General features: G+C 42.3%; 1 protein-coding gene across 8 annotated transcripts in view; it reads right to left on the reverse strand.

Annotated features, from left to right (window-relative positions):
• The window catches only part of LOC131131733 (alpha-1,3-mannosyl-glycoprotein 4-beta-N-acetylglucosaminyltransferase C-like), a 127,458-nt gene that overhangs the window by 80,379 nt on the left and 32,557 nt on the right, over positions 1–14,522 (reverse strand). For 4 of the 8 annotated variants that reach the window (XM_058076700.1, XM_058076702.1, XM_058076699.1 and 1 more), the window contains one exon: positions 6,680–6,734. The exons of 2 other annotated variants lie outside the window; for them this stretch is intronic. In XM_058076700.1, the coding sequence (XP_057932683.1) occupies positions 6,680–6,695 (16 nt within the window). In that variant the 5' untranslated portion in view covers positions 6,696–6,734. Of the gene's footprint in view, positions 1–6,675; positions 6,735–14,522 lie in introns of all 8 variants that reach the window. 2 more of the 8 variants (XM_058076706.1, XM_058076704.1) reach the window with 1 other exon arrangement.

Consider the following 14,522-nt stretch of genomic DNA (forward strand, 5'->3'; position numbering starts at 1 on the left):
TACTGCCTCTTGTGTCCTGGCTCTGTAGACAGGAAGCCCCGGGGAGGGACGCCAGCGCGAATTAGATGGGGGAAGGCGACAACGTGAGGCCGCAAGGTCGCACAGAACCTGCTGGTGACTCACAGTGAAGTGCAGCAAAAGGACTGTCGGCTTTATGACTTCACGCTTGGTACTTACTTACACACTCACAACATGCGCTATACTTGCCTAAATTTAGCAACGAGAGGGACACAATATTAGAAACACCTCTCAGTGTGACACAGTAGTGTCATATAAGATCAAAAAAGATTTTTGATTTCTTTTTGGTATTCATAGAAGTGCAAGTAAGGAAGAATGTGAATTGAGAACCAGCACATAGTATTTCTTTCTGCATTTGTCTTTATAAAGCTTTTTATTGCTCTGAAGAGTTGTGTTGTTATCGCTCTAGTGATTCAGACTAATTTCCACTCAGGTCAATAATAGAGATTGTAGTGTATTATAATATGATTGATCTTTGCTGTTATTCATTCTATAGGAAGAATAGAACCTTTCGTGTATTATTGTTACTGTGTCCATGCAATCTCTTAGTGTTTTAAATAACATCTTTATTGCACTTATACTTGCTAATAGTAGCTTGTAAAGAAGCTCTCTTAAATAAAAAGATGGAATTAAAGGTAGCAAACAGGAAAATAATAAATAAATAATCTTGGATAGTAGCAGTATGTCCTGCACATACCGTGCACATATCGTACTCACACAAGGCCGGTGGCTGACAACCTTTTTCACTAAAGCACCCCCGTGGAATATTCTTGCAGCCAAGTACTTGCTTAATCAGAGAAAGGTATTTTTGAAAAAAAAATAAGATGTAGCATCACTATCTGATTTATTACTGCCCAAAACGGTGCTCATTTGTGTTACTCGTGGGTAAACTTACAAAATTAGAAGTGAATCAATCATTTTACCAACTGCACATACCATATTTGTGTATAATTTTTTAAATCTCAATTATGCTGTTCTCCACGTGCATACGTGGGTTTTCTCCGGGTACATGGGGTTTCCTCCCATGTTCCAAAAACATGCTAAAAAACATGCTAATTGGTGACTCCAAATTGTCCATAGGTATGAATGTGAGTGTGAATGGTTGTTTGTCTATATGTGCCCTCTGATTGGTTGGCGACCAGTCCAGGGTGTACCCCGCCTCTCGGTCAAAGTCAGCTGGGATAGGCTCCAGCAACACCACGCGGCCCGAAATTGGATGGATGTAAAACAATGTTAGAATAAAATATACACATTTCTGAAAAGTCAGTGTACTATTGGTTCATAGGTTGTTTTTTTAAACCAAGTTATTCATTCATTCATTTTCTACCGCTTTTCCTCACGAGGGTCGCGGGGGTGCTGGAGCCTATCCCAGCTGTCTTCGGGCGAGAGGCGGGGTACACCCTGGACTGGTCGCCAGCCAATCACAGGGCACATATAGACAAACAACCATTCACACTCACATTCATACCTATGGACAATTTGGAGTGGCCAATTAACCTAGCATGTTTTTGGAATGTGGAAGGAAACCGGAATACCCGGAGAAAACCCACGCATGCACGGAGAGAACATGCAAACTCCACACAGAGATGGCCGAGGGTGGAATTGAACCCTGGTCTCCTAGCTGTGAGCTAGACCAAGTTGCGCTGCGCTAAACCAAGTTATGACTTAGCAAATTTTGAAAACAGTCAAAATGACTTGGTACTTCCGAGTGTTAAAAGCCTGCAGTTAGTACAAAATGCCGCAGCACGACTCTTCACCAGGATGTGTAAACTTGATCATATTCCTCCAGTACTAGCCAACTTACACTGGCCCCCAATTCATCTGAGATGAATGTTACTTGCCTACAAAATATTACATACATAAATAAAATACCCTAAATAAGACTGGAAAGAATGCACAAACTTGTAGAAATTGCAGTCAAACAGCAGAATAGAAGTGATGGGACAAGTAACCGGGTTGAAGCAGGAATGATGGCACCTAAAGGATGAGGGTGAGCACGCCCTAAATTGTGCATCGACCTTCAAGGAAAGACAGCTCACAGCAACTACGTGTACGTATGTTAGTTTGTTCAAAATGGCAGCAAAAAATGATTCAGTCAACCGTTGTTGTCCTGCTGAGGTGACTCGATTGCTCAACAACACCTTAGCAGAGCACGACCTCATCCTGAGATGACAGGTGAGCTCGCACAAACAGAAGTTAGAAGTTCCCTTCTCCAGCCTCAAGAGCTCCTGTGAAGCTTTGCACTTTTGTCACTCGACAAAATAAACAAGCGACTTTGAAAGCCGTCTGAATGTGAAATAGTTGTTTGCCAACAGAAGGTCCTGACTTCTTGCAGAAGGAGGAGAATCGTGGCAGCAAAGAGCCGTAAGCTCTGTGGCCTCAGTGCTTCATGAGGATAAAGAGCTCCGACCTAATTAGCTGACTTTGTTAAGTAAAACTCCACATAGCCTCCCCCCTGTGTTTTCCCTCTACAACGTGATTACAGCTTTAATTAGCTGCTCGGAGACCGCCAACATCCATATTGTCACATTATATGGACAATAGTAACGGGAAGTGAAAAGTGAGGAAGACATCTTTGCAGCGAGAACAGCTTGTATCAGATTTTGAAGTGTGTTCATGTGTCATTGATGTGGTCTCGATCTCATAGCCCGGACCATATTTGGTCACCCCCTACTTACAGCGACGTCACACAGTGAAATTAAAGGGGGTGTCACCAGAGACAGAAACGACAATCACAGTGCTAATACAGGGCTCTACATTAAAAGCAAAAATGACTTGCCCATGGGGAATCCTTAAGGTGACGACATTTGTTTCATTATGTTTTAAAAATTAAATCAGTTCTGGTGGTGCGAGGTCGGCCTGTTGAAGTTGGTAACTCATAACAAGATCATGTTTTTCGAGTTGGTACGGGATCATGTCTACCAAGATTGAAGCACAAACAGAACGCTCATTGTGTTGTTAATTAACATTTTGCACTTCATTATTTCTGATGGAGAAACAACATTATCAGAAGCTCTGAGCGAAGACGTTGTTCCATAGAATGGCAAGGAATGGAGTGTGTCATGTTTCTGTTGTACAGTCTCGTCTCGGTGGGTGGAGGTGCGGCCAGTGGATCAGAAAAATGTAACAATGAAATTAAATTAGTAGATTAGTAGAATCTCATCTCGTTCTCGTAGACCCAATGGCATGTATCATGTCATCCTGTGAAATGAGAGCCTTGTGACACCCCCACTTTTTATCTGAAACTGTTTGTGAGTAGTGTGTATGGAAAATGTTGGGATGCAGCTGTGATATTCTTTACCTTTTGATTTGTAAAATATTACAAAAAAAGCAATCCAATGTAGGGCAAGATATGTTAAGCAGGTATTATATATGGTAATGGTAATGGTTTTATTTCATTTGAACATGCATCAGATTACAATTGAATGCATCACATAATCAGTTCACAGTTCCACATGTCCAAAAGGAGTAGGAAGAAGCAAAGCTAATTAAATCCTACCCCTCCATCTGGTACTTTTACAATCAGTAACTGTTACATTTGTTCACTTCCTGCTTTCCATAATCCAGTTTAAGGTTTTTTTTTTTTGTTTTTTGTTTTTAATAATGCACCTCGTACCATTTGATACATTGAAAGAAAAAAAAACTACATCTCAGCTGTAATGCGTACTTCAGAGCCCCACTGGTCACTATTGCTATATGGTATATGGGGGTATAGATCAGGGGTGCAGACAGCAAGGAGTGGCCCACAGCATCCATCCATCCAACTATTTATTATGCCGCTTATCGTCATTAGGGTGGCCCACGGCATATTCTATAAAATGTCTCTAATCTATAAAATGAAGCATAGTCCGCATTAGAACATTTTGAAGGATTATTTAGGTCACACAGTGAACAAAAAAAATGTAAAATGGATGAAATTTCCCCCCAAAATAGCATCAACAAAGCAAAATGACTCATTTCATAATTTTGTGTGCTCCGTTATGAAATTGCGTACTAGATTTTATGTCAATCATACACTCTGTTGGTGGGTGTTAATAATATTCCCACTCACATATTGTGTGTGTCTGCAAGTGTAAATGCCTCAGCCTGTGATAATTTCAAATGCAACATAGGACCTCAATGAAAAGTTGATTTGCAACCTTTCCTTTCATGCGGCCTGCCCACCCATCTGCTTGTTGCTCTCAGGCTAATCACGCTGCAGCGAGCTGATCAATGGCGTCTGAATGCAAGCACACTCTTGGACTTAAACAAGCCTGCTGTCACCACAAAAAGATTTTCTGCTTTTGACGGACAAAGATTTTCTTTGACGTGAGCGCCTTCATTCCATACACCTTCATGCCCACAGCCTCTGACAAGGATGGAAATTGGAGAGAAACATCCCACTCGGATGTCACAGACAATTGTATTTCTGTTGAATGCATCACATTCTTTGTAGGATGTCAGGCAATTGTTTCTGCTTCCTTTATGATGTTCTACCAGTCACAATTTAAAATCAATAAATAAACGTATATCTCCATATCCTAGCAATATCAATTTTAATTATCAGATATTTACTAAGGTCACATTTGTTTAGTTATATGTTTTGTAAGAATCTAATGAGACTATGGGTACAACAGTACATGCATTCATAATCTGTTACTAATAATCTGTGATTTGGTATTTTCTACTTCAAATACTTCGAAGACTAACTTCGAAAATGAAACCAGTAAAATGCAACAGAATGAAGAGCTGTGACGCATACAAATGTATTCAAGCAGGTACCCACCTCCTCTCCAACAATTCCCAGCGCCCCCCAAAGGGGCCCCCACCCCACTATTTCAGTAGCATGCTTTTCAGAAAGTAGCAGCTCTTGTTTCAGGGCATCCAGAATGCTGTTTGCATGGGGATGAAACGCTGAAACGATAAAATACTTTGCTGATTTGACCTGAAAACTTTTCTGTGTGGACAGACCATAAAGCTTTTCTACACTCACAGCACTCATAGCATTCCATTAAATCAAAGTGCTGTGCTTTTTCTTTAGCTTAGTCAAAGATGAAAAACCCTTCTGATGAATGCATGAAAATGAAAGCGTACAAGGTCCCTCCTCTCTTTCAACCCGGGCGTTGCGCACATGCGGCACCCGTTGGAGCCGGAAAAGAAATGTAAACGAGGACGGAGGAGGTGTGACGGCAGCTTGTCAAGTGATGAATATTTCACCCGGCTTCTCTTTCTACATTGCAGAACGTGAACGTGTACACACACACACACGCACACTGAGAACAAGGCCGCTGAAGTGTGGATGCATGCAGGGATGTATGGTTTTGCTGATGAATGGGTGAATAGGTGGTGGCATGTAAGGATGTAGTGGATGGAAAAATGATGAAATTACATACTGATTGGATGGGGTGATAGACATATCAATGAAGGATGGAAGATTAATGAAATGGATGGCCTGATGGTGGCAGGATAGATGGATACAGAAATGTAGTGGAAGGATGAATGATGTAGAATGGATGAATCAGTGGAGTGGATAGTTAAAAATGATGAATTGATGGATGGGTTATACTGAAAAAGATGGACTTGCTGGCTGGATGAATGGTTTGATCGGCAAATAGATGAGTGGGTAAGTGGAATGGATGGATGGATGGTTGGATGGATGATAGATCCATGGGGTGAATGATTATAGATTGATGGATGGATTACACGGAAAAAAACTAGATTGGCTGACTGGATGAATGTTTCATGATCGAATGGATGAGTGGGTAAGTGTGGATGGATGGACAGAAGGATGGACAGATGGACGGACAAATGTAATTTATGAAAAAAACTGGACTGACTGGCTGGATGAATGGTCAGATGGGTTCAAAGATGAGTGGACAAGTGTGTGGATGGATTGATGGATGGATTATACTGAAAAAAACTGTAAGTGGATGGATGGATGGATGGATGGATCACTGAAGTGAAAGGTTATAGATTGATGATGGATGAAGAGAACTGGACGAATGAATGTTTGCTGTGCAAATAGATGAGTGGATGTGGTTGGATGGACATGATTGTATAACTATGGAGAGAAAGTTGTATAAATTCGATGACAGCTGGATGGTGGGATGATGGATGGAAGAGAAAGATTAAGGGATGGATGTATGGCTGACTGATTTGGTAACCATGGTGACTGCCAACATGACAAATTTTCAGCATCTCCAGTAAACTCCAGCGTGATTTAGCTTTATTGTCACGTGACGATTATTCCTGCAGTGCCCGAATGTTGAATATGACACTTATTATACTACTCAATAACAGCAACAAAACATCACAGAGCCAATCTTGTGCTGCTTATAAGCGTATCATTATTTTGAAAAACTACCTCCATAGTCATTTGTCTTCTCCTTTGGACCGCATAGCCACATGACGAGAGCTAATGTCGAGCTTCACGGGCTCCGATTTTCCACTCGGAGAACTTTATTAACTTAATGCCCGGGAAACATAATGGGATTATTTTTCAAAGGCTCTGCAGATAAATAATAAAAACATTGGCATGCATTTCGCACAACTTTATTTGGGCGCCCCAACGCAAAGTGCGACGGCGCATTATGATTTAAAGATTTCAAGATGGCCCCGGGGCACTGATCGATACATGGGGGGCGGTGAGGGCAGCTAAATGTGAACGTGGGCACTTACTTACTTCCACTGTGGGCCATCACTGAGCTCACACATCAAAGTGGCAGAGGTCCTTTAGGCTAAAAAGGAAGAAGAAACAAGAGGACCATTAAATGGCTGCCGCACACAAACATTAAAGCTCAACTTGAACGCCTGGGAAGAAGAAGACTTTTAGGACTCTAGAGAAAGATGGAGGGAAGAGAGAGAGCGATATTGATTTTCCTTCCTGTGAAGTGCCGCTTCATCATTTTGCAAGATGTCTATCGACCGCTTGCCTTTAGTTTGTTTTTAATTTTGGGGCCTCAAAAAGCCACCCTCCCCTTAAGACACTTGCACCTTGCACAAGATGAATGGACGGACCCCCTACCATCCTTGTTTATTTGGAAGTGATCATTGCTTGTTTTTATGGGTCGAGAAGGTTCTGAACCACAGGGATCTAACATTACATGTATTTTTTCTTCTGTACAGAACATTCACGTGCTGCTTTCACACACGGTACACATTGCGTCAGGGACAGGAGGTGTAACTGCCCATAATTGGGCATCTACGCTCTAAACAATTACAGTGCAACCTCAGTTAGTGTATGTCCTGGTTAACATAGTTTTCAGTTTACATCAAAAATGTGGTCGTTTTATGTACATTTCCCAGTTAGCATACAATATGTCTTGAGTGCAACTGTGTTTGTAATGTTCATGTTCATATTTCATTTAAAAATGATTTACACCAAAGATAAGCAGTTTTATACTTTTTCTTTCCTTACTGTACTTATTACTTCTTTCTTTACAAAATAAACCCAACCGCGATCTTAAAACCACAATTTGGTACATACCAAATTCCCCAAAATAAGCATTATTATAAATTATAATAATTATTATTATCTAAAGTGCTGCACGGCGTGGAGTGGTTAGCATGCAGGCCTCACAGCTAGGAGACCCGAGTTCAATTCCACCCTCAGCCATTGGTGCGTGGAGTTTGCATGTTCTCCCCGTGCATGCGTGGGTTTTCTCCGGGTACTCCGGTTTCCTCCCACATTCCAGAAACATGCTAGGTTAATTGGTGACTCCAAATTGTCCATAGGTATGAATGTGAGTGTGAATGGTTGTTTGTCTATATGTGCCCTGTGATTGGCTGGCAACCAGTCCAGCGTGTACCCCGCATCTCGCCCGAAGACAGCTGGGATAGACTCCAACACCCCCCCCCCCCGCGACCCGGATCAGCGTTAGAAAATGAATGATTGAATGAATGAATGAATATTTCTAAAGGCACAGTTTGATATATTGGCTCTGATTAGACTAGTTTAGAAGACGGCGTCTGATCCAGTCATCATCTTAACAAGCCCCAGCGACATGGACAAACTTCCAGCACAGCAGAGTGAACAAATACACAACACGCAGGAAGTGTGACGGCAGGCACAGGAGATGAAGTGTGCTGACAGTTTCGCTGTAATGAGTCTGCGTCCAGTGACACGACAGCGCGCTGACAGCACTGGGACGACGTCAGTCATGTGAGTCCGGCTCCACCTCCTACTCCACCTCCAGATGCTGCGCCAACATGTCAAGCACGCTGGGATGCCCTACTCCTATTCCCACTTCTTAAAGGGGACCTATTATGCTTTTTCCACTTTTCTGACCTATAAATGTAGTTAGAATGTTGTATTATCGTGTTAAACCATGCCAAAGTTTCAGATAATGAGGTTTGCACATTTGGAAGTGAGCCCTGAAAGAAGTTTGGGGTGTCTCTGAAAGCTCGGTTTCAGAGTTTTTTCACTGGTGAAATCTGTGACATCACAATGAGCCCGGGCTTCCTTATATGGGCAAAATGTTTTGTGGCATTTTTATTGATCCGTTTTCTACACTGCTTATCCTCACGATGTGTCTCCGGGCGTGAGGCGGGGTACACCCTGGACTGGTCTCCAGCCAATCACAGGGCACATATAGACAAACAACCATTCACACTCACATTCATACCTATGGACAATTTGGAATCACCAATTAACCTAGCATTTTTTTGGAAAGTGGGAGGAAACTGAAATACTCGGAAAAACCCACGAATGCACGAGGAGAACATGCAAATTCAACACAGACATGCCCAACGGGGGAATCGAACCTGGGTTTCCTTGCTGTGTGGCTTGCCCACTAACCTTATTTTTACAGAATTATTGACAATTTCGTATTTTCATGTTCATATAGCTCTAAAATACCTTATATATATGCTGATCAAAAATGGCACGGAGGGTCTCGTATGGAATGAGTTAAATACTTAATATATATATACAATAATATAAATAAAATGATGGCAATGTGGATGTTGCAAGAAAGACTCAATGTTTGGTCTTATGCAGAGCTTTATTTCTCAATGACTCAAAACCACAGCATCACAAAGTTGGAACATGTCTTATATAGCGCTAACGTTTGCGCGCCAAAAAACTAGGGATCAAACTATGCCCGCAACCCGCCTGCCAACTGGGTGAGAGACCTGCCTCTCGGTAATAAATTTGCCAATATGAAATAAACTCCACAGAAAGATTTCTAGCATAAATTGATAACTGCTGCACAATTCTGGTGACATGCCTGTACTGCAATACTGATGCTCAGAATTTATTACCATTTACGGAGGCATCAGTGTTAGAACAATACAGAGTTGCATCCCTAGTTATCACAGCCGCATTCATCTGCTTAGTATCTGCAACTCTGTGTCATCCATCAAACAACATTGTCCATCACATGGAGGCCACACAATGGCAGTGCAAAGAAGTAGCATTGTTTTGGTGTGCCAACAACAGCCCTTGGCGTGTCTTTCTTTACCAGCAACACACAACACATCGGTGTGCAATCACGAGACAATGGTGGAGCTCAAAGGGTGCGTTTAAAATCTAAGAAGATACACTTTTGTCAGCGTCAGATCGCAACAGGAGTTCAATTTGCACGTCCTCACCAAGAATACTGCAAAAATAAACAATTGCTCCCGGCGCCGCTTTTTTCCATCTTATGCATATTTATTTGGAGGAGCGGCATGTGGGCGTGCAACAGCCTGCCTGAGTGTGAAATGTAGAGAGAGAGAGAGAGAGAGAGAGAGGGTGAGTGGATGTGTTGGGGGGTTGAATGGTTGGGTGGGTGTGAGTATGCTGGCTATCCTTTGTCAACTGTTCAGTGCCATTTAATGGCCTGTAAAGGCCTTTTGCTGCAGAAAGAACAGGCAATTAGCATAGTGAGTGGATTACAAGATTGCTCTGACTCCAGGATTAATGTGTGCACTTAATCCTCTCTTTGCTGATACTATTTACTACTGGAGGAGAGCAAATTTCACATGTGGAGGGCTTCTTCTTCTTCCTTTCCCCCCACAGTGTACACAAAGATTAGCCAAGAGAGTATTTAGAGCACAGGACAATTGTTCTGCATGTTGTTCTGCGTTGCGAAGTTTCGCAGTTATGACGCAAAAATTACAAATACTGAACAAAAAGAAAAAACAAATAGCTGTGATGGCAGACTCTTCTGATTTCAGTGCATCAAAGAAAATCAATCTGAAAGTGAAAACTGAAGTGAAATCAGACATTTTAAAATCCTCCTCTCAATAAGCCTGTTCGCCCCGCGCCCCACCTTGCAATGCCTCGTTCAATGTGCAAGACAACCAAAGACAAGAGACATACTCTCGACAACCATTCATTCAAAAAAGTCAGGCCTGTGTTGACCTTTTGAAGAAATGATGTGCCTTTGCATCATTTCACCGTTGGAGCAATCTCTTGGGAGAACACGACCTTGGCTAGCCTTGGAGGGGGTAAGCCGAAATCCTGATGAAGTATCTTGTAGCCACATTCCAATAGACCGGGCTACTCTGTGTCCATTCTGGTCTCTCAATCCAGCCAACTGCCTACCGCCAACGGCGCCTGAGCCACAGTGTGGCCACCTCTACTTTTGTGGCTCTCAGACGATCAAACAGCAAGAGTTTCAAATCAGTATGCTATACCTGCTGTGACAGATTTCCCGAAACTATATATACAAATATATATAGTATAAAGAAAAAAAAGCAGCGGCATGGGAACTTGGTGCCAAAGTAAACATTGTGGGTAAGTTTACATTCATTTACATGGACCTTAATGTAAGATTATCTTCAATACTAGCCAAGTCCGGGACTAGCATAACAGCCAATCAAAACCGTGGAAGACTTATTAAATTCGCTGTGGATGTGAACACCTCGCTCACCCGTGGAGTTGGTTAAATCCGCTGGTCGGCTTCCGTGTGTATGGTTTGCTATGCATTGGCGATGAGTCGTTTTGTCGCCAACCGTGTGTGGCGCCCGATAAACTTCAATAATTATTACTGTTGCGTGAGCCCTGTCGCTGAAATAAACCACATATGACGTCACATCGCCATCATAATAAATTGATATACATGCAACAGTAGTCATGATTAATAGAAAGGCTGAGATGGAGACCCAGGTTTGATTCCCCACTTGGGCATCACTTGGAGTTTGTTCTCCCCATGCATGCGTGGGTTTTCTCCCGGTACTCCGGTTTCCTCCCACATTCCAAAAACATGCTAGGTTAATTGGCGACTCCAAATTGTCCATAGGTATGAATGTGAGTGTGAATGGTTGTTTGTCTATATGTGCCCTGTGATTGGCTGGCGACCATTCCAGGGTGTACCCCGCCTCTCACCCAAAGGCAGTTGGAATAGGCTACAGCATGCCCGCGACCCTCGTGAGAATAAGTGGTATAGAAAAAGGATGGATAGCCAAAACGATATGATCGCGCCCTGCATTGGGACCCTTCCACACCTGACCTAAACCCTATTGAGAATTTGTGGGCCATCCAGAAAGGGGAGATTCAGGGTTTTCTACATCTCAGCCTGTGCATCAGCTATAATCTTCTTTGTTGGAAGTCTAAGAGTGTCTTCTAAGGCGAAGCAGACTTAGCGTAGCCTTGACGGCGCCCTGCTCTGTATTCCATCATGTACCCTGGCGCCCGCACTCAGCTTCGCCACCAACTTGGCCTCCGTCTTGTATCTGCGCCATCGTTCCTGAGCAGTCGCACGATATCATCTTTAATCCGCCAGCCGCCACTTCCCTCCAGAGTGTTCTCAACTGCAGCCTCGGGCTGCGAGTGGTCAGATGATTGCCACAGTGCCAAGAGTCTCCAAACAAAAACAAATTTACAAAAAAACCCACATAGCAGGGGTGAGATAAAATATTGATGCAGCAAACTACTAGAACCACTATCGTTTGGGATGAAATAATTATACACTAGCATGAAAATGAAAAGGGATTGTTTAGGGGTTGTTTGTGTCAATACTTCATGGTTGCTGGGGGTGCATCTACTCACTCATTGCAGAATAAAAACTAAAAATACAACCAATTAAAAAGGAATGTGTAAAAAAACCAATGTTTTTTATCCATATTATCCAATTTTGTGATTCTAATAGAACAAACTGCATCTGATTAATCCGATGTAGTCTTATACCTGCCATGTTGTTTTACTGCAAACAACTAGTTGAGACTGAATCAACAGTGTTAAGTAGAAAGTACTGCACTCCATGTGAATCCAATGTTATGTCCATCATATGTGAGCTTTCACTGTGTTGCTACGATAACACCATGTGATTCCAATCCTGTGATGGACTGATGGACCGCCACAGCAACCTGAACCTGAACAACATGAGCCGCCTCAACAATGCGATCCAGCCACAAAATTCAGATGCTTGAAGCCCACCTTGAGAGTGCAGTGGGAAGACTGCACAAACTGCAGGAGCCATGTGGCCTTGAGCAGCATGTACTGCTCCTTTTCACCGTGGAGAAGGTGAGACAACAACAAGGCAGCAATTGAAAAAATCATTCCTCCTTACAGATCAATAGTGTCACATTGCCTGCTAAACAATAACACTCTACTATTGTCATTTATGAGTGTGAGTCATTTGAGTATTGGTCGATATCGAGTCCCGATCTGTATAATACATGAAAAAAATTAAGAGTAAAAAAAAACATCCTGGATTTTATTTTATTTTATTGGCAATGTGTGCAGAAAAGTTAGCCAGTTTGTTACCAATAAAAAATGTGCTTTACAATTTCAGAAAAGTGTATCCCAAAGATATTGTGATATATGCTATGGTCCGGGCTGCACAGCAGTTGAGTGGTTAGCGCGCAGGTGATCACAGCTAGGAGATCGCACTTCAATTCCACCCTCGGCCATCTCTGTGTGGAGTTTTGGAATGTTCTCCCTGTGCATGCGTCGGTTTCCTCCGGGTACTCCGGTTCCCTCCCACATTCCAAAAACATGCTAGGTTAATTGGTGACTCCAAATTGTCCATAGGTATGAATGTGAGTGTGAATGGTTGTTTGTCTATATGTGCCCTGGTGACCAGTCCAGGGTGTACCCGGCCTCTCGCCCAAAGACAGCTGGCATAGGTTCCAGCATGCCCGCCACCCTCGTGAGGATAAGTGGTATAGAAAATGAATGAATGAATGAATGAATGACTAAGATATGTTTTGAACACCATGCCAGGCCAACAACACAATAGCAAGACAACAAGAATACAAAAAATGTGGACCTGACAGAAGCACCACACTCAGCTGTGCTTTATTACGGCTAATGTGCCATCTGCTTCCCAGGGTGACTCCTCATTAAAGACGGAGGAGATAAATAACATATCACATTGGCAACACCTGCCAAATAGACGTGACCCATGCTGCCTTTGTAGGAAACATCATTGTATCTTTATATTTGGAGATGGTGTATAGCACCTTTCATTGGTTTCACTCAACTTTTCATCCTATTATTTATTTTAACATAATATATACTGTCACATAGGAATACAGAGATTTGCTCGGATAAGAATGATGTCTTGAGGTCATCAAAGTCAGATTTGCAGGGGGGTTTTGTGGACTACAGCATAAAATGACATACAGTAGCAATAAAAGTGTTACGTGAAATAGTATCACAAACAAATAACAAAAGGGTTTGGCCTAAGCGATGGAATTCATTCATCTAACCTGCCAAGTGCTCAATTTCCTTTTTTCCCGTAAATACAGCAAATACTCGCTTTTTATTAAGGACTGTAACCATGATGATAGACATATAGGTATTCGGGAATGTAATTCTCTGTGTCTACCTGTTATCCATAGAACTCTGGTTTTTATGTTGTTTTCACCTCTAAGTACAGTCTGCACTGGCGGAAACTATACAATCCAATCCAACTGGAAACTGAGCACAGACATTCAGTGCTATTTGTGTTTTTATGGGACCAAAAATTTCTGTACTTGAGTGAATGGATTTTTTTTTACCACCAGCGTGGAGGAAAAGTACATTGTAGAAAACATCGTGTTGACATGGCTTTAGTTATTTTTGAAGCCTGAGGGTCGGTCATCAATTACAACAGTCCTTTGCTGAACTGTCTCTGCTTGAAAGCACGTAGAGCAAAAGAAGACGCTACAAGGAGGCGGCACAATGAGAGTTCTTAGGAGAAGACAGACGCATGCTGTGAGCCTCCTGGTGCAGACGCCACATGTGGCATTGTGGGAGGGAAAAGTCTCAAACAAAAAAAAAAAGCAAAAAGCTGAAGTCATCTTGCGGTGCGAAGACAACTCATTATACAACTCATGCCTCCTCACTCTATGTGCAAATGTTCTCAACAACACCATCTGCTTGTTTATTGCTATTATTTGGAAAGCTCTGCATTGTTGTCAGTACAAAAGAAAGGGAGAAATGTTTGATGAAATGTTTTGATAGTCATGTATGCTACACAAAGTCCTCAGTGGGAGTTTAGTTGTGACTTTCAAACACACTTGACAATCACCGCAACCCTCCAGCTGCTCCAAAAAATGTTGTGACCCTAATAACAAAAAAGAAAATAAGACATCTCAGTTAAAGCCAGCCACAG

This window comes from Doryrhamphus excisus, chromosome 6 (genome assembly GCF_030265055.1).
Source record: "Doryrhamphus excisus isolate RoL2022-K1 chromosome 6, RoL_Dexc_1.0, whole genome shotgun sequence".
In the NCBI taxonomy this organism is placed as follows: domain Eukaryota; kingdom Metazoa; phylum Chordata; class Actinopteri; order Syngnathiformes; family Syngnathidae; genus Doryrhamphus; species Doryrhamphus excisus.